The sequence below is a fragment of the Nicotiana sylvestris genome, chromosome 1 (genome assembly GCF_000393655.2).
Source record: "Nicotiana sylvestris chromosome 1, ASM39365v2, whole genome shotgun sequence".
In the NCBI taxonomy this organism is placed as follows: Eukaryota; Viridiplantae; Streptophyta; class Magnoliopsida; order Solanales; family Solanaceae; genus Nicotiana; species Nicotiana sylvestris.
The window spans coordinates 91,930,804-91,951,526 of NC_091057.1; the positions used below are offsets into that span (position 1 = coordinate 91,930,804).

Sequence of the window (20,723 nt, forward strand, 5' to 3'; positions counted from 1 at the left end):
GTTGTATTTCAAGCTTATTTCTACTATTTCGTCTATTTCCGTATTATTAAGTATGTAATCCTATATTATGCATGTTTAGTATAGCCATTTCTCACATCGCTGAATATCGTAAAGTGAATCTATGTCTACTTGTTAGTTGGATTCTGAGGGAGTATGAGTGTGAGGCTTGGATTCAAATGAATTGAAATTCTCATCATATAGGTTCGAGGTACTGAAATGGTCATTTGGACAATGTGCCATGGGATCACTGTAATAGATTGTTAATTAAACCATAGTCAATAGTGTAACGATATGTCTTTTCACCTGCAGAATTGTTCTCTTAAAACCAATTTGTGATTGATTGTTGAACTTACATAAGTTAGTTTGTTCTAGTTGTGCATTCCCATAGTATCCTGTTAGTATGAGGTTTTGATACCTTTAATTAAGAATTTCAAAATTCAGTTTAGTGTTTTGTTTAAATGCAGCACGCTGTTTAAACCATGATAGTCTTGGGTATTTTTGGTTGGCGCCATGCTTTCCCTGTCGTCAATTTGGGGTTCAGCATGGGCTTGCAACAGGCAGTACATCAGGTTGGGCCTCTTGGGCCTGTTATGCTGCATTGCCGCCTCTTTGGCATATTCCTGGGCCCTTCACGTATTGCTTATCCAGTTGGGCCTAGCCTGTTTGAGGCTATAATGCTTGTTGTTGGCCTTAGTCTCATCAAGCAGTCAAGGGATCAGTTTTAATATCAGTCCACTAAGTATTAAGCTCAATGAACCTTAGCTTCAGAATAAAAGATGCGAATTTCTTTAGGTCTTCTAGTCAATTAAATCGACCTTTTTTTCAAATCTAGACTTGAGGCGCGCCGTGCCAAATAAAATTTTAAACGCACGGCCCTCATTTAATTAATATGTTTGCTCTTTAGAAATCGAGGCACGCCATAGCAAATTTCCATGGCCCTCGCAAAGTTAAAAATGCGTAGTTGCTTTAAGCGCTTTTAATAATATTACTTTCCTAAACTCGGGTGTGCATTTCATGTGATCCAAATCCAAATCGTGATAGCGTTGAATAAAATGTGTTTCGGATTGCGGGTGCATTTCATGTGGCGCGGTCCAAAGACATGTTTTAGACGACGTTAAATTTTCTTTAAAATAAATATAAGCGGTTTTAAGTTAAAATGCACGTAGGTTCAAAATGTTTTAAAATCAGATAATAGGCTAATTATAACAGTTGAGCAATCGTGCTAGAACCACGGAACTCGGGAATGCCTAATACCTTCTCCCGGGTTAACAGAATTCCTTGCTCGGATTTCTGTGTTTGCGGACTGTAATACAGAGTCAATCTTTTCCTCGACTAGGGATTTGAACTGGTGACTTGGGACACCACAAACCATCCCAAGTGGAGACTCTGAATCTTTTAATAAATAAATTCCGTTTCGATTGTTCTTTAATTGGAAAATCTCCCTTATACCCTTTCCGGGGGGTGTAGGGAAAAAGGAGGTATGATACATGATGCTTTGTTCAGCCTTGCTACCCTGAAGCTTTCCGAGCTCTGGTAGTTCTGATGGTCCATTTATTGAGGCATGCTCCTTGGCTTACAGGCTGTATGGAAGGGCCTTCCTCCCCCTCCTCCTCAAAAATGACACAACAATCCATGTCATCATCTGCTAGGAACAAATTCCCCACTGCTGCCAGTGCTTCTTCTTTTTCCGACCCATAGATAACATCGGCTGGCGGGAAAGTCTGCTCCAAATGTGGTATCGGCTGCTCCAATGGGTAGTAAGGACCGTGCCATGGTGGCGACTAGTTGTTGAATTCCTCACAAGTGTATTCATATCCTAGACCGAAAGTGGTTCCATGTTTCTTCAGTTTGATAGGCTTAGCGATTCCTTGGAGATTCTTGCAGAGTCCCTTGCCAGTTTCATATCCGCTCCAGTTCAGTATGCTTTTAATTTTTTTGTCCCACCACTTGTCTTTATCAACGACGTTGACTCGCTCAATGTGGTGATAGGTTTCCTGCCTATCTTTCTTCTACATCCAATTGTTGGGATGGTTTGGCGACTATATATGGGATTGCTACCGTCGCCGTGAATGATCACCTCTTGGTAATTCCACTCAAACTTCACTGCCTGATGTAATGTTGACGCTACAGTCCTAGCGGCATGAATCCACAGCCATCCCAACAGTAAGTTGTAAGATGCCGGTACATCTACTACTTGGAAATCGACATCGAACCAAGTAGGCCTCATTTACAAGCACAAACGGATTTCCCAATTGGTGGATATTTGGGAACCGTCGAAAGATTTGACGTTGATGGCTCTGTCCTTGATCTCATGCAGACCCTTTCCCAATGTTCTGAGTGTTACCAACGGATAAATATTGAGGCTGAACCCTCCATCAATCAGGACCCTAGTGATAAAATAATCTTCGCATTATACGGTGATGTGCAACGCTTTATTGTGACTCAACCCTTCTGGTGGCAGCTCATCTTCATGAAAAGTGATCTTGTGACTTTCCAATACCTGCCCTACCATTTTTGCCATTTCTCCTCCGGTGATGTTGCTTGGTACATATGCCTCGCTCAGCACCTTCAACCAGGCATTCTTATGTACGTCGGAACTTTACAGCAAAGCTAGGATAGAAATCTGTGCTGGTGTTTTGTTCAGCTGATCAATGACTGAGTATTCCTTGGCTTGTATCTTTGTCCAGAGATCGTCGGGCCCGGTTTCAGTGATGGTCGACCAACTAGAGGCCTGCTTACTCGACTCAGCTAAATGCTCTGGAGTATAAACCTTGTCGGTTCTTGTCATACCCTGTTCCGCAACGGCTTCCCCGAACTTGACCTTCCCTTTTCTTCTTGCCTCGGCTGTGTAGTCCCAAGGTATGGCATTATAGCCGACATTGCTACTGGAATGGGCACCTTTGCTCCGAATGGAGCCTGTATTTTGGAAAATAAGACCGCAACTTCAAATGGTACAGGTACATTTGTCGGGGACCCAAACGCGACCTCGATCGGTGTTGGCATCTTTGCAGAGGATGGTGTTTCAAACTCAAGTGGTATGGACATGTTCACCTCAGCATCCCTAGAAGGCTGAATCTGGACTACAATCGGATTAAGGGTGACTATTGGTTTCTTTGGATCATCGCCTTTTGTGATCAAACCTATCGACCCCTTGGGGTCCCAGTCGTCCTCTATTTCGATCATGTGAACACCTCCACCCTTGTGGTCTGGTAGAGGGTTACTGCGGACATTTGGAGCGGGCTCCTTTGCCACAATAATCTTGTTATCAATCAGTGCTTGGATTTTATCTTTCAGAGAGTGGCATTCATCAATGGTATGCCTTTTCATGACGGAATGGTATGCACATGATTTATTTGGATTGACCCATTGGGAAGGGTTTTCAAGGGTTATGGCAGGGATAGGAGTGACATAACCAACACCTTTAAGCATTTCGTACATCTGGTTAATTGGTTCAACAATGACGGTATACTGTTTGGGAGGTCTGCGATCAAAATTTGGTCGAGGTCTAGGAATGTTTTGGTGAGGGGGAGGTGAATGGTAGTGGGATGGTTGGGTATTGTAGGCTTGGTAGACATGTGTGGATTGGGAATATCTGGGTGAAGTAGGTTGATATGTGGGAGGTGGGGGTGATTGGTAAGTAGGTGGTGGAGTTTGGTAAGAGGGTGAGGGTGCTTGGTAATTCGGGGTAGGCTAATATGTAAGTGGAGGTATCGAATAGGCTTGGTATTTGATAGGGGATTTGGCTCTTTGTGCAACTATTACGGCACCTACGTCCCTTTTCTTGGACGTACTACCAGACTGTAAAGCCTTGTTGGTAGCTTGCAAGGCTTCTAAGTTCGTAACCATACCACTTTTGATACCTTCCTCGATCTTTTCTCACAGCTTGATGATGTCGAAAAATTTATGATTCTTGATCAGCATCAGTCTTTCATAGTATTGCGGGTCCTGAGCCCGGACAAAAAATTTGTTCATTTGTTCTTCCTCTAGAGCAGGCCTGACTTTAGCGGCTTCTAACCTCTAGCGAGTGGCATACTCGCGGAATATTTCCGTGGGCTTCTTCTTTAAGTTCTGGATGTAGAACATATCCGGTGCATTTTCGATGTTGAACCTAAATCTGTCCATGAAGCAGATGCCATACTCACCAAATTCAACCATTTCTTCGGGTCTTGGCTAATGTACCAAGACAGAGCATCTCCTTTCAGACTTCTCATGAAAATATTCATTCGAATCCTTTCGTCCTTCCCTACTCCGACCAGCTTGTCGCAGTATGTTCTCAGGTGAACTCTCGGATCCCTTGTAACATCAAACATCTCGAACTTAGGAGGTTTGTACCCCTCGGGCATTTCGACATCTGGTTATATGCAAAGGTCTTCGTAGTTCAACCCTTCAATCCCTTTGCTTCCTTCGACACCTTGAATTCAACTAGTCAACTTCTTGAGTTCTGCAGCCAGGTTCCTGATGAGTGAGTCTTTGTCATCAGACTTGGGTGTACTTGAAATGGGTTGAGTGGAGTGTGGTATAGTCTCCATATAGATAGGGGTGTTATGAGTGTGGAGATGGTCGTTTGTGGAGTTCAAAGGTTCTGGGATGAGCAGTGGAGTATTGTTGGAAGTATGGCAGGTGTTGCAGTGATGGTGAAGAGTCGGATGGTTTTGTGGTTTCAGGATGCTTTGTGGAGGTGTGGGGTTCTGAGCGTTAGGAAAATTGACATCTGGAGTGGTGAGGGAAAATGATAAGCTCGCCAAGTTCCGGACCTGATCAAGTTCCTCCTGAAATTTCAACAATTTTTGCTCGAGTTGGGATGCACTTTCTTTGGAGACCTGAGTACCCTAAGTGATTTCTACCCATTCAGTTGAGTTTTCTTTTCTGGTGTTATTCAAATCTTCCATCTTTCCTTTGTTCCTGCTTCTGACGGGACTAGGAGGAGGAGTAGGTGGAGGGCCCTTGGATCTTGTGGAGTAGGATGATGATGCCAGAGTGCACGAACTAACCTTCGGGGGAGGGGAATAAAACAAAAAGTAAAAACAAAAGGTAAAAAGTTAGTGAGGATTATGAAAAGCAATGTTGCTATATTTAAACACATAAGGCAAGTAAATCGTGTCCTACTTTGGGAGCCTCGTTGTGCCCGAGGTAGGCCTAGCGACAAGTTGATTTGGAGAACTTAGAATGCTAAATTCCTCATTTTTTTGATAAAAATAAGACGAATCCCAAAACGACACTAAATAGCAGAAAATAAAATGTCACTAATGGCCATTGGCCTTATTACATTCATAAAACGGAAAGGTAAATTCCTATCTACTTGGTCTCAGAAGGACCTTCCCCAGACTCGGCATCTTTGGCTCTATTGAATAGCTTCACCAGCTCGCGAAGTCCCAGCAACAAGTAGGTTCTATCTAGGTGTCCATCCTCGTTTCTCTCAACATTCTGGCAGTCCTCGACCCTTTTGAGAAACTTCCCCTCCAGCTCCACTAAACCCCGCTCCAAGTACCCCAGTCGCTTGTTGGTGCTGACAGCCATGTCTTTCCAATCTTCAATCAAATTTTGGTTGGCTTCTTGAATTTCACGATGCTCATTTTCGCATTCCCGAATCCTCTTGCACAGTTGGTTGTACTTAACCTGCGCTTCAGCCTTTTCATCGATGATCCTATGACCTCGAACAAACCTGGGTTGACCCAGACCATTGTGGTTATCTTCCAGCCAGCCTGAATAGTATGGAGAACAACCGGCGTGGTACCTATCCGGCTCAATGGTATCTCTTCCCATGATGATTTTGCAGTGCCACATGTGTTGAGCTTGGCACTTGTAAGGGCTGTCATCAGCTTGGAAGTCAGCCCGGAAGTGACTCATCTTGTCGACCCTTAGTATAACCTGCTTCCTTCCAGCCTGTCTCATAACTCGGAGAGGGACATAAGGGTAGGTTCCTCTCAAACCGATCAGTATCAGAAATGGTGCATCCCTGGATCGGGCGATGAACTCTTTAGTAGGGAACCACTCGAACATCCATTGTATTTGATCCTCAATTAGATTTTCAAACAGCTCCACCCACCCTTTGGCATCTTCTGGCTGAGCAAACATGTTGGGCATGTAGTTTATTCGCCTAGGTTGATGGAAGGCTATATGATCATCCCAGTCTCTACACTGAATCTCTTGCTGATATTCACCCCTTTGAAGATGCTCCATGAGCCAGAGCTGGAGTAGCAAGTTGCAGCCCTCGAAGTGTGGGGCTCCTTATTGACATTTTTCCAAGGTTCGGTATATCTCTGCGTTGATCATGGGCACTATGATAAATGGTTGTCCACCAATTCCCTCCATCAAAGTTTTGGTGACCATGGCTAGCCTGGTGTGGATTTTTGCTTTGTTCTTTGGAAACACTACCATCCCCAAGAAGCAGAACATGAAGACAAAGACCCTTCGGTGAATATGCTCCAACGATGTAAGTGCGAACTCATCCGGATATGTACGATAGGATTTGTTGTGACCGTATCTCTCGTACAAATAATCAAAGGGAATGTATGACTCTTTCAAACAAGTCAAGTCCGGATTCTTCTTTAGACCCATCATCTTGAAAAAACCTTTACCCTTCCAATTCTCTAGCATTAACAAACCCGGAGTCCCCCATGGTATACCAGCCAGTCCTCCTATTTCTTCTCGCAAAGGTGTCATCTCAATCTCTCCGAAGCGAAACATAGACCTATCACTATCCCAGAATAGAGTAGACGCTTCTATGATTTTGTTGTTGGGTTGGATTTCCAAAAGAGAAGGTAGATTTTCTAGGTATTTCCGGACAAGAGTCTGATCACTGGAATGGAGATCTTCCCACCAGTTTAACAACTTTGGATGGATGTTGGTGACCATGCCGAACTGGGGATTCATGCCTCATATTTCTGCAAGACAAGAATGTTAGGCCCTTACCCCCACCAGACTCGAATATTAAATATCAATAATTGGCATAAAAACATTTAGTTCTCCAAATAAATGCACAAAACGTGGTAGTGCCCGTTTGGGTTTCAAGGAAACCCAGTGGACTTGGGACAAGGCTATCTTAAAGAGTCGTTATGCGGACAACATAACTGACTCGTCTAGGTTTGACCATGATACATGCACAATTAAACAGAGTAAAGGTTTCTATGGGGTATTAGACTAGTACCCTTGAGTGGACAACTCAAGAGGGAAAGGCACGGAACCGTCAACTACACCGTTGATCGACTAGTTTTACCGTAAATATTCCTTTACTAGATTTAGGGGGTGATAATATCGGAAGGGCGCAAGCACTCATTATAAGCGTTTCTATGGTATTTTATTTGCCACGAGTGGAATATGATGTTGAATATGCAGTTACAATAATCAAACAAGTTGTCACGTATTTGCACGTTCATAAAGTAATAATTACAACAATTTCTCAGAATTTACAACAGTATTAAAGGAAAGCGGTAAAGGAAAGCATTAAAAGAAAAGAAAGAAACAAAGAGCCAAGTCAGTTTCGTAGTAGAAGAAAGAATTAAATGCTTAAAGGCATTAAAAGAAGACACGTAAAGAAATGTAAGGTCACAAATAGCATGAAATGGTCAAAGACTACAATATCCCCAGCAGAGTTGCCATGTTGTCGCGCCCCTTTTTTCTCGCGAAATCGAGTTTATGACATTGACAAATCTTTTAACGGTTATTAAAAGAGAAGAGTCGCTACCTAATGATTAAAGTGCATTAGGACACTAAGAAGAGTTTGTTTTAAAAAACCAGAGATTGGGTAAGGGCTTGAAATTATCCCGAAGGGAAGGTGTTAGGCACCCTTAGGATCCACTAGTGTGGTTCCCGGTCATACTATAATTGTGACTTTAAGTAAGCAAGTAAGATTTTCAAATATGAGGGGGTTTTCAAATAATGGTTGCAAATAGATAAAATTAAAAAAAGTGAAAGGCAAGCTGAAATTTGAGAAAAACGGTCTGAAATTATGAAAGGTAAACAACGAAATAAACAAGTAAAGGGAAGGGGGGTCCTAGGTTTATAAATAATATGGATCACCCTACACAATGTCCGGTAATCGCTCCTCGACGAGGGGTTACACGTGACATTATCGCGTGGTCATCATATCCATATATACCCTTTCCCACCCCGTTAAGGTATTAAAGCGCTGAATAGTCTCGTTTACTTATTGCATGCTAATACCCACCCTGATCCTATCAGTCTCGGAGGTACTTGGGACTAATAATCCTAAAAGGGAAGGGGTATGAGGTTTCATAGTTTTAAAAGGACAAAATTCTAAGGCACCAATCAAAACATATATGTAGCAAGTATTAGGAAAGCACCTAAACAGATAGAAAGGCTCAAATAGACCTCATTAAATCAAATAAAAGCATATAGTTTAGCATGTCTTGCGTGTACTGATTAAGGTCTAATCAAACTTAATAAGTTAAAGCAGGCTGATTTATCTCATATTTTCAGATAAGAAGTCCGAATTTGGCCTGCCCGCTGGTTGTAATTAACAAAACCTGGTGCAGTTATAGCTTTTATCCTAAGGCTTGCCTAGGTGTTAGATGAAACCTATATGCATGTCATCTACTAGTTTCAGAAATAAAAGTAAACTGATTACAGAAAGGTTGCCAGATTTTAACAGAATAATATAAGTTCTGTAGTTGATAATGCATTACTACTGACAGATTAAACTTAAAACGAGTGAGGCGGTTCAGATTTGGTTGATAGTTCCTATAGTCATGCTTTCTAGGCGTTTTTGATTTAAACATTTTTACAGACATAGCAAGAGTGCAGAAATCCTATGGGCATGGTATCTAAATGTTATTAGTTACTTAAATCCTATAGACAGGTTTGTCTAGTGACGGATGCATATGCATGATTTGAATTTCTAGTTAACTACGAGCATGGTATCTATATGAGAGATGCAGAACTTTCTTATAGACATGGTATCTATATAATGCAGAAGTGCAGAAAACCTTAAAGACATGGTATCTATATGAATGCATAAACTTATAGACATGGTGTCTATATAATGCAAGAATTCTTATAGCCATGGTGTCTTCATGCAAGTGTAGAATTCTGTAAGTAAACCTATAAGCAGGATATCAATGTGAATGCAGAAATTAATAAACCTATAGGCATGTTATCTAAAGATGAGAATGCAGTTAGAAAATTCAAACCAGACATGAGCCTGAAAATCAAGGAAGAAGTTACCAGGAAGACCATGAATAGTGATTCCGTCACTATTCATCGGCCATAATTCCGGCATCCGGCAAGGTAACATCACAAGATTGGTCTTAAAAGAAAACCCTCCTCATACCAAACAACTTCCTTTTGTTTTTATCCTAAAATCTTAAACTATATTCAGTAGATCTTAATTTTTGTTATACGAGTTACTGTAGCAACCAGTCTTCTTCAGTCAAACTGTTGTATTGAAGAATCTGGTTTGAGAGTTTTCCATTACCTATATGGATTGTTGTTAAAATCCAAGATTGCATAAAAACACTCTTGATTCACGCGTGACTTCATAACTCACTGTAGCACGACAAAAGTTGGACTGATCTGACCACGAGCCATAGAGGTCGTTCATGGCCTCTAACACAGGCGACCAGTTACTACCAATGGCTGGTCATCCCCCACAAGCGTCAAATACTATCCAAAACAATACTACACCAATACCCAAGCCTTTAGACTACTCGAACTTATTGAATCCAACAGTAATAAATGCAGCAGTACAGGGAAACTCATCAAAACAATGTTCTGTTGATCCTATTCTAGAATGACAAGTAGTTATCTTGAATGGACAACCAGTTGTTAGATTTACAGAGGCTGAAGTATAGAGAATGAACGTGATCAAGGATCTCCAATATGTTGTGGTGGGAAAGTTTGCGTATGGTTGGGCAGATTTAAATGAGATTCGTCGCATTGTTCCTTCGCAATGTGGATTAAAAGGAGAATGTAGTATAGGTCTGTTGAGAGGCAGACATGTCCTTATATGTATGACCTTATGTCAGGATTTTGTTGATTTTACGTCGAAAGGAGCTCAATATGTCATGGACAAGAATGGCCATGAATAGCAAATTCGACCTCTCATTTATGATGTGAAGTTTAAGGCAGGAGAAGAGACTACAATGGCTATGGCTATCCAAAACAATACTACACCAATACCCAAGCCTTTAGAGTACTCGAACTTATTGAAGCCAGCAGTAATAAATGCAGCAGTACAGGGAAACTCATCAAAACAATGTTCTGTTGATCCTATTCTAGAACGATAAGCAGTAATCTTGAATGGACAACCAGTTGTTAGATTTACAGAGGCTGAAGTAGAGAGAATGAACGTGATCAAGGATCTCCAATATGTTGTGGTGGGAAAGTTTGCGTATGGCTGGGCAGATTTAAATGAGATTCGTCGCATTGTTCCTTCGCAATTTGGATTAAAAGGAGAATGTAGTATAGGTCTGTTGAGAGACATACATGTCTTTATACATATGACCTTATGGAAGGATTTTGTTGATTTTACGTCGAAAGGAGCTCAATATGTATGGACAAGAATGGCCATGAATACCAAATTCGACCTCTCATTTATGATGTGAAGTTTAAGACAGGAGAAGAGACTCCAATGGCTATGGCTTGGATATCTTTTCCAGGTTTGTTACCTACGTACTTTGTGAAGGAGTGCATTTTTTCTCTTGCTTCAGCTGTTGGGAAACCTTTACATTTGGACATGGCTACTATAAATAAGACTCGACCTAGTTGTGCGAGGGTTAAAGTTCTTGTCAACTTATTAGCTGATCATCCTAAAAATGTAAGAATGGACATTGTTAATGAAACAACAGGTGTAACAAGGACTGAATGGATAAACATTAAGTATGATATGATTCCTAAGTACTGTAAAGAATGTAAATTACAAGGACATGATTATTTTGAATGTTGGAAAATGCATCCGGAATTATCACCTTATTGTCAAACCAAGCAGAATGCTGAAAATAACAAGGAGCAGAATCAGTTGCATCGTAATCAACCTTTGATGATTTTATCAAGTGGGAAAATTATAGGTAATGTGAATCCACCTGGGGAACAATGGAAGGAAGTAAGAGACAATCGAGTGAAAAATAATGTTAATCAATATGCCAAAGGGAATGAAATAGTTCCAGTCAATCCAACTTCTGGGCAGCAGGAGCAAAGACCTGGGAATAGCTTACAAAATAATAGTGAATCAAAGCAGGAGATTATAGTAGATAATGATACTAATTCCCAGAACAAGGATAACGGAAAGAGTCAAACTGGTCTGGTGGATATAGTTCAACAATTTCAGGATGTAAACAAATTTGCAGCTTTGCAAGAAGAGGAAGAAATCAATGAAGGAAATCAGATAGTTGTGATGGAAGCTGATGCTATTCAGTACGCTCCTGTTCTTAAGGCATTAACTCCAAATGCTACAGTTTATAGTCCAAACTCAACTGAAATGGTTTCATCAAAGAGAGGAAATGGAACAACTCCCAATGGGGAAGGTAACTTAGTCAGGGCAGACACAAGTAAAGCCAAGGAATTCACAGCTCACTGGGTAAATAGAAACTTTCCAGTCCAAAAGGTTACCATAAATAAGTCATGTCAAGAAATACCATCTCAGTCCTTAGACACAAGTGTGATCCCTGAACAGGAAGTTTTAAAGGATCGTGTGAATTTTACTGGAGGAAGATTATGGTACCAACAACGGGAAAAAGCATCTAAAGAAGGAGAATTACCTGAAGGACCTGAGGATATGAAAGAGGAGCAAGCCAAAGATCCAGATGTGGAGGAACAAAATGTGAATGATCAAAGTGATCGGATTGTAGGAAAAAGTGCTTCTGTATGTAACAATGCTAAGGAGTCGACAGAGCAACCTCTTCAAATTGAACAAAGTAACAACTCCAATCTACCATCCATTCCTAAACATAATCCCTCACCTTCCAAGATGAATGATCCTGCATCTATGACTAAAGATACAGGGGATCCAGGTGATCCAGGAGAGAATAGAGATGAAGTACAGCAGCAGCAAGCAGAAGGAATTCAAAAAGACTCAGATTTGCAACTGATATTAAGCCATGTTACTACAAGAGAAGGAACAGTTGCATTAACAATATTACCAGAAGCCATCAACAGTCCTAATTTGAGAATTATTACTGAAGAGAAGCAGAGAAAAAGCAATACTAGGAACCTAATTCCTAAACCTTCTCATACACGTATAATTACTCAAGAACTTAACACTGAAGAGGAACAAAGGCAAGAGGTGCAAGGGAGAGATATGGATGTAGAATCTACTACAAAGAATTTCATTAATGTAGCTAGGCAAGGTGACATTTCTCCTAGACAAATAGAGGCTGGAAAATCAGCAGGAAGGGGAAAACAACAAAGGGGCGTAGCCGGAGTTCAAGTTACAGGAGTGCAAACAAGGAGAACATGCTCGAAATCTATTAACTGATGATGAATGCTCTCATTTGGAATATTTGGTTAGTTAATACAATGCAAGCCTTTGAAAGGGTAATCACAATGGATAGACAGTTCCACTTTGATTTCATTGCTTTGATGGAGCCAATACAACAGATCAGAATTGTTGACCAGTATAGAAGAAGACTTGGGTTCAAGCAAGTAGTAGTTAATGTTTCTAACAAAATATGGATTTTCATTGATCAAAAATATGAATTTGAAATCCTCTTCAACATAGAGCAGCATATCACTTTGAAGGTGACTGACACTGATGATCAAAAGGAGTTTGTAATTACCATGGTATATGCTAAATGCGATGCAACTGAAAGAATTGAGCTGTGGGACATATTATACAATTTGGATGATGACATGTCTTTGCCTTGGCTTGTGGGTGGTGACTTTAATGTGATATGGGATGAAGAAGAGAAATTTGGTGGTCTCCCAGTACATATTAACGAGACAGATGATTTCAGGCACTGTATTAATACGTGCAACCTTTTTGATCTTGGTTTCAAAGGAAGCATTTTCACTTGGTGGAATGAGAGAGCGGAGGAGGATTGCATATTCAAAAGACTTGACAGATGTTTGCGCAACATGGAACTTCAACAGTTTTGGCCGGGCTTAGAGATCAACCACTTATCTAAAATTGGTTCTGACCATAGCCCAATGCAAATCAAGTGCAATCCGAATTCTGGCCCAACCAAGAAGGCTTTTAGATTTATGAATTTATGGATCAAAAATGATTCTTTCTTGGAGGTCGTTAAGGAACACTGGCAGGCTGACTTCCATGCGAGTCCATTTATTTTGTTCAATCACAAAATGAAAAAGTTGAAGAAGGCTTTAACTGTATGGAGCAGGGCCACTTTTGGTGACATTTTTCAAAGGCTGGCTAGTTTGGAGGAAGTGCTACAGGTACATGAGACTCAATTTGAATTGAATCCAACAATGCAAAATCGTGAAAGGATCCAAAGGGTGCAAACATACCTAATACGGGTGTGGGCATTAGAAGAAGAGTTTTGGAAACAAAAGGCAGGTATGTGTTAGTTTAAAGACGGAGATAGAAAGACCAAATTGTTTCATGCTCATGTGAATGGAAAAAGAAGGAAACTACAGCTGAAGAGGATTCAAGATAAAAATGGTATTTGGATAGAGGATGAATCAGATATTGCGGAAGAAGCAATCCACTTTTTCAAGCAGCAATTTCATGAACCTTCTGTTCCAACAGAATTTACAATTTTAGATCATGTACCTGTGATCATGAATGATGAGCAGAATAATGATCTCACAAGGAAGCCTACAATGGAGGAAGTCAAGAAGGCAGTGTTTGGGCTGAATGGTGATAGTGCAAGTGGACCTGATGGATTTAATGGAAATTTCTTCCATGCTTGTTGGGATATAATTGGAGAAGATATTCTACAGATGGTGAAAGCCTTTTTCTGTGGTCAGGAACTACCAAAATGTGTGACTTACACAAATTTAGTCCTATTACCTAAGAAAAAGGATGTCCAGACCTTCTCAGATTTCAGGCCAATCAGCTTAAGCAATTTCACAAACAAAATCATATCGAAGGTTATTCATGAAAGGTTGGTTGATATTCTTCCTAATGTTATCTCTGATGAGCAAGCTGGATTTGTTAAAGGAAGAAATATGGTTGAAAACGTGTTGCTTACTCAGGAAATTATCATTGACATAAGGTTGAGAACTAAAGCAGGACCTAATGTGGCAATAAAGCTGGACATGATAAAGGCATACGACAGACTCTCATGGATGTTTCTTTCAAAGATTCTTAGGAAGATGGGGTTCTCCGAATGGTTTATTAGTCTGATCTTTGGCATTGTGTCCAATAATTGGTATTCAATTCTTGTTAATGGACAACCACATGGATTTTTCAAGTCGACTAGAGGAGTGAAGCAAGGCGACCCATTGTCACCTACACTATTTATTTTGGCTATAGAGGCAATGTCAAGAGGACTTAATGCACTACATCATAATTTGTATTTCTGTGGTTTTGGAATGCTGAAGTGGAGCCCTAAGATTAACCATCTTGCATATGCCGACGACACCATAATATTCTCATCCTCAGATGTCACCTCTCTAAGACTAATCATGGAGGTATTGAACTCATATGAAGTTGCTTCAGGCCAACTGATAAATAAGTCGAAATCTGCTATATATGTTCACCATTCTACGAGTGATGAAGTTGTGATCACGATTGAGAGGGTAACTGGAATAGGGAGACAGGAATTTCCATTCACTTATCTTGGCTACCCTATTTTTTACTCAAGGAGAATAATGGATTTCTATGAAGGTCTAGTCAAGAAAGTAATGAAAAAACTCCAAACTTGGAAAGGGAAACTTTTATCCATTGGTGGGAGGGCAGTGTTGATCAATAGTATACTTCAAAGCATGCCTATTCATCTGCTTTCAGCAGTGAATCCACCTGCTAATGTGATCAACAAGTTGTACAAAATATTTGCAAGGTTCTTCTGGAGCAGTTCTATAGAGGGAAGAGCTAGGCACTGAACTTCATGGGACACCTTATGCTTTCCTAAGGAAGAAGGAGGAGTTGGATTTTGATCTTTACATGACATCTCCAAGGACCTTTTCTGCAAAATTTGGTGGAATTTCAGGACCAAGCCATCACTGTGGAGCTCCTTCATTTGCCAAAAATATTGCAAGAAGTCAAATGCCATTGTCACACCTTGGAGATATGGATCACATATATGGAAGAAGATGTTAGAATGTAGAGACCTTATTGAACATCAAATCCTATGGAAACTAAAAATGAGATCTTCCCTATTTTGGTTTGATAACTGGACAGGATTGGGGTCTCTATATTTTGTGGTACCTCAAGAATTTTTTGGTGATGAGAATATTAACAATGTGAATGATGTAGTTAATGAAGGACAGTGGATCGAGGAGCAGCTTAGAGAACTTCTTCCTGGTGATCTAGCATCTCACATACTGGATAATATACAATGCCCCGAAATTTCAGATGAATGTGACAAACCAATTTGGAGTTTAGATACAAGAGGCCAATTCACAGTCAAGACTGCATGGGAATATTTAAGAAGAAGGAAGGATCCAGCTATAATATACTCTAATATGTGGGTTCAAGGTTTGCCTTGGAAAATCTCTTTCTTTATGTGGAAACTATGGAAAAGGAAATTGCCACTTGATGATACAATCAGAAGAATGAGGTACTCAATGCCACCAAAATGCTGGTGTTGTGCTGTGCCTAATGAAAAGACGCTAAACCATGTGTTTTATCATTTGTACACAGCCTCACGAGTGTGGTCTTATTTTTTCTCTTACGCTGGATTGTCTTTGGAGGGACTGAGCTTGCACCAAGCAATAGTAAAATGCTGGACTTTGAAGGTGATAGCCAGACTTAAACAAATCTTTTTAGCTCTGCCTAGTATCATTGTATGGGAATTATGGAAAATGAGGAACAACAGTAAACATGGGGAGCCAGTGTCAACTAACAGGGTGGTATTTCAAATATGCACTACTATTCAGTCTCTTATAAAAGTGAGGAAACCTGGAGTTGCACATGTACCTTATAGATGGCCAGATATACTGAAAATGATGGAGAATTACACTCCTAAACTGAAGTTTAACAAAGTGCTATGGAAATTTTCAATGCAAGGCTGGATGAAAATAAATACAAATGGGGCATCGAGAGGTAACCCTTGGAGGAGTTCAATTGGATTTTGTTTGAGAAATGAACATGGAGATCTGTTATTTGCGTGTGCCAAGGAAATACAAAAAGTGACAAATACACAAGCAGAAACGAAAGCTATACTTGAGGCATTGAAACATAGCAGGGTTGCAGGTATACACAATATCTGGTGGAAACCGATTCAATGTTACTCAAAAATGTAATAAAAGGATATTGGAAGCTACCTTGGGTCATAGAGGAAGAAGTGAAGGAGATAAGGCAGTTGTTGTCAATAAGCAATAGCAGAATATCGCATATATATCGAGAAGGGAACAAATTAGCTGACCATCTGACTAACTATGCTCTCGATCAAGGGAAATTTGAATGTCACTCTTTCATGCAACTAGACACACAAGGGGGGAGGCTAATTAACGGGGATAAATTGCAATGCCCTTTCTTGAGAGTCAAGATGGTGAGACAATAACAACAAGGATGAATAAACAAGAAAAGGAATTGATGAGGGAACTGAAAATATCTCAGAATCAACATCCTCAAATCCTTATGAAGGAGAGGACAGTGATCTCTTTTTTTTCTAATGAAGTTTTCTTTTTTGCAGAAAGAGATACGGGAAACACACTCCTAAATTCAAGTCTTAGGGGGGTATTATTACAGTGTGCTAATCCCCTTCGAGAAGGAAAGCAATTAAGGCAGATTGGGACAAGGAAGAATGACAATACAAGAACACAACTCAATGAACTTTTGGAGTTTTCGGCACTATTAGACTATGCTAGACTACATTACCATCTGGTGGTATTAATGCAACAGCTGCATAATACTGTTAAGCACATGCATAGGATTGAGGAAGATGAATCGATAGGATCAAAAAGCATTCAAGCATTGATTCAAATGCTAAGGCCAATGGTCCACTCAATAGGCATGCATTTTGGAATACTAAAAAGGAAACATTGGGTGGAGTGTTCTGTGCACATAAAGAATGGGACAAAGCTTTTAACAAAAAAGATGTCAACAAAATCCAAAAAACAAAAAGAACAAATCAGTCTTCTTCGAGGTGCCCAGATGTTACAAATAGAGCAGTAGTTTTTGTTGGGCATCAAATACAGGGATACCAATGTTCAGTAAGTCTTGCTCTCGTTCAACACAAAAAGGATGCCACAAAAAGAGAAAAGTAGGACACAAAAGGGGAACACATGGTAACAATGGTAAACAGGACAACATGGATTATGAAGTTGACAATTTTTGCACGCACAACTATGAAACGCAGACAATTCAAAGAAATAGGGAACAATAGTGTACTTATGCTTTTCTTCTGGCCCAACCTTCAAGTGGTGATATTAGTAATTTATACTCATTTCAATGGAGGGCAAGCTGAGAAATGTATGGGTATGACTATGGACATCACAGAAGATTCATACAGACAACTGGAATTCAGTTATAGAAAGCTGAAACAACAGCATACAACTATAAGCAGGAAGGCATCAGGTTTTTTTAGCATACACATGAAAGTTGAGTCATAAGAAAAAAGGGAGGACATACACACAGATGCACACTAGACAACTTACAAATGCATTGTGGAAAAGTTGCAGAATGCATGAAGAGAAAAACACCACAGGCAAGAGAGGAAAGGTTTGGATACGATGTATCAGTATGAATAGTACAATGTGTGAATGTTATTTACAGGAGATATGGGAAGATGAGAACAGAATGGAGACAATTCTTATATCAAAGGAAAAAGGCAGAATAGCAGGGAGCAACAACATCGCCAAAATGGGATACAAGTGCAATCTTAAGAAATAGACAGAAATGGGCAATGCATGCAAGCAGTAGGACAAAAGATGCAAAGAAAACGATAGATGTTAATGCATAGAACTCAAGGAATAATTTTTAGATACACAAAGTTTACTAGATCTTATGTAATATCAATGTTGAGTTCATTGCTCAACTTTGATAATAGGTCATTTGTATTTCTCAAAGTTTATTTCTTTCATCATGATTAGACCTCCGGACAAAATGTTTTGTTTTTTTATTTTCTATTTATAAAAACTAGCCCTAGGCACTTGTCTATCAGATTGCCAAAAAAAAGACGAGAATGCAGGAATAGGCATGGTATCTGCAGAAATTAATAAGCCTATAGGCATGATATCTACTCCTTTTTGCATACAGTCATTCCAATCCCTTTTCACTAGCCACACCCAATAGTTATTATAAATTATTACAGCCCAGCATGAATAAGAAAAGCAAAAATACATCAGAAATTAACAGTACAACCAAGGGGAGCCTAATTCAGACTCCATGTCCGAAATATGTGATAAACCAACTCCAAAGATCAGGATCCAAAGCCTTTCTCTCATTTGGATGTGTCCGAGTTCTCTAAGAGCCTCAAATGGACTCCGGGCAGTACTCACACCCAAATGCATTACAGGATTAAGACATAGTGCAGTGTGGAAGGGCCAGCCCTCAAGTGTCCAAGTTTAGAGGGAACTCAAGGTCCCAAGGCAAGGCTCACAGGAGGTGGGAAGAACTTAGAAGCTAAGAGTGAGTGTAAGTGCAGAGTTTGAAAAAGGGAAAAGGGGAAGTTGTAAAAGAAGCAAGGACAAGCTAGTGGGCATACCTAGCAATGAGAAGTGATGGCATGCCCTACAAGCCTGTTAAAACACATTGTTTTGGGAGTTAGGATCCCTTAAGGGATCAAGTCCAAACATGAACAATAACTTGTATATGGTCATGTCCTGAACTACAACTCAAAACACATAGAAGGAAACATGGGTGTAGGGATTCACAGCAAAAACAGGTAAAAAGAAATTAACATGCCAGTTAAACATTTAACTCCACATAGACAGTAAAGTAGACATGAAAGTAAAGGCTGTAGGTAAACACATTGGGATGATGCTGAAGCCAAAACTAGAACATACCAGTCTTAAAGAAACAAGTAAGAAGAAAGCAGTAGTCTTGTAAAGCCAAAGTGCAGATAGGCAGTCAGAATACGATGAGTTAAGAAGAGAATTGAGATTGTGGGTAGGAAGTCTGAAGTGTAAAAGTGTTGAGTTGAAAGTGTGTCTTTGGTGAGAAAGGGGTCGTGCCCTTTTATAGTATAGAAGGTAAGCAGAAATAAGGTAAGAGAATAGTTTGAAAATCGATTATCAATCAATTACACAAGTTTTCCCTTTAATGAAAGGATTCAGATTACAAACGGGTATAAACCAATTAAGGAAAGAAATTAATCAAACACTTTGTGCAAAGTAGTATAATAGGGGTAAATACATAAAGGTCTATTTAAGGACAAGGTCTTGACAGTACACGGTTTGTGCAAATAAGGAAAGGGAATCAGTTAATAGCCAAGAAATCAGAAGTCCAAAGATTTGTTGGAATAAACCCAGTCAGAAAAGGTGAAGAAAGGTTTTACTTAAGCAAAATCAGCAAAAATCAATTAGACCTATTAAAAGGAATTCTCAATCAATCACAAGTTGAAAAACCCTTTTGAAGAAAGATTTATCACATATAAAAGCAAACAGACACGTTAAACATGAGAGAAACTTATCATGCCAATCAGTAGAAGGGTCTAGTGTAGAAGAATTTAAAAAAAAGCTCAGAATTATGTGCAAAAAAAGAAGTTCAAACTTAGTTCATAGACTCATAGATTAGTCTGAAAGAGTCAAGGGTTCTCAAACAGAACCCTAGTTCAATAACATTACCAAACCTCGGCAGAACCCCCAAATTCTAGGGTTTCCACCTCGAGTCAAGTACAGAGACGAGGAAGCAAGTAGTCAAAACAGGCTCAAAGATTTCTTTCAGAAACTCATGAGAAAACAAGCAACTTTAGTAGAAAGTTCAAAGCAAACAGAGTGAAGAAATTCGAAGCATACTGAGAGTAGAAGAAACAGTAGAGGAAAACATGCTTAAACAGGTCTTTTAGAAGAAACTTAAAACAAGGTTCAGTAGAAGGCAAACAAAAAGACTTAAGAACTTAGTAGAGAAATACAGTAGAAGAACACAAGAACACCCGAAAAGTATAGCAAAAGAACATATAGGAAAACACAGTGAGATAAATATGTGAGAGCATGATATAGAAACACAGTAGGAAGACGAAAGATAGAAAGCACAGAAGAACATGTGTGGTAAAAAGGAAACATATGAGCATAGTAGAGACAAATACACACAAAGAAAAGGAAAAGAAAAGTCATAGAAACATTTGAAGCATTTTAGAAAACCCTAAATCGAAAAAGAAGCGATTTTAAAAATAATTTTTGAAAGAAAGTTGAGGAAATCATTTGAAAACTCAAATAGAGCATAGATACATAACAGATCTAAAAATATCGGAGAAAACCTCGAAGAGTTAGGGTTTCAGAAGAGCCATAGAAATGAGAAAGGCTTGGAAAAGGTCCGATCTGAGTCGAAGAAGTCAGAACCAGGCTCAAAACATCATTGTATGCCGGAGCAAGGCCGGAGTGGCCGTAGAGCCTTGGATCGGCGAAGATCTGAGCGGAAAACCTTCGAGGTCTGACCTTGAACCTCCAAGTACCAGGCGTATAAGAGCAAGGAGGGTGAGTGTAGGGCTTCCATGGCCTGAGAAGTCATGGATTCCGGTGATTTTGAGGTTGAATACGGTAGG

General features: G+C 39.9%; 1 protein-coding gene across 1 annotated transcript; it reads left to right on the top strand.

Moving 5' to 3' along the window:
• Positions 1-12,498: 12,498 nt before the first annotated feature.
• On the top strand, positions 12,499-17,194 carry LOC138872197 (uncharacterized). Its single transcript, XM_070150355.1, has 4 exons — positions 12,499-13,468; positions 13,586-14,915; positions 15,066-16,270; positions 16,713-17,194. The coding sequence occupies exons 1-4, from the start codon at positions 12,499-12,501 to the stop codon at positions 17,192-17,194; spliced, it is 3,987 nt and encodes a 1,328-aa protein (XP_070006456.1).
• The last annotated feature ends 3,529 nt before the right edge of the window (positions 17,195-20,723 follow it).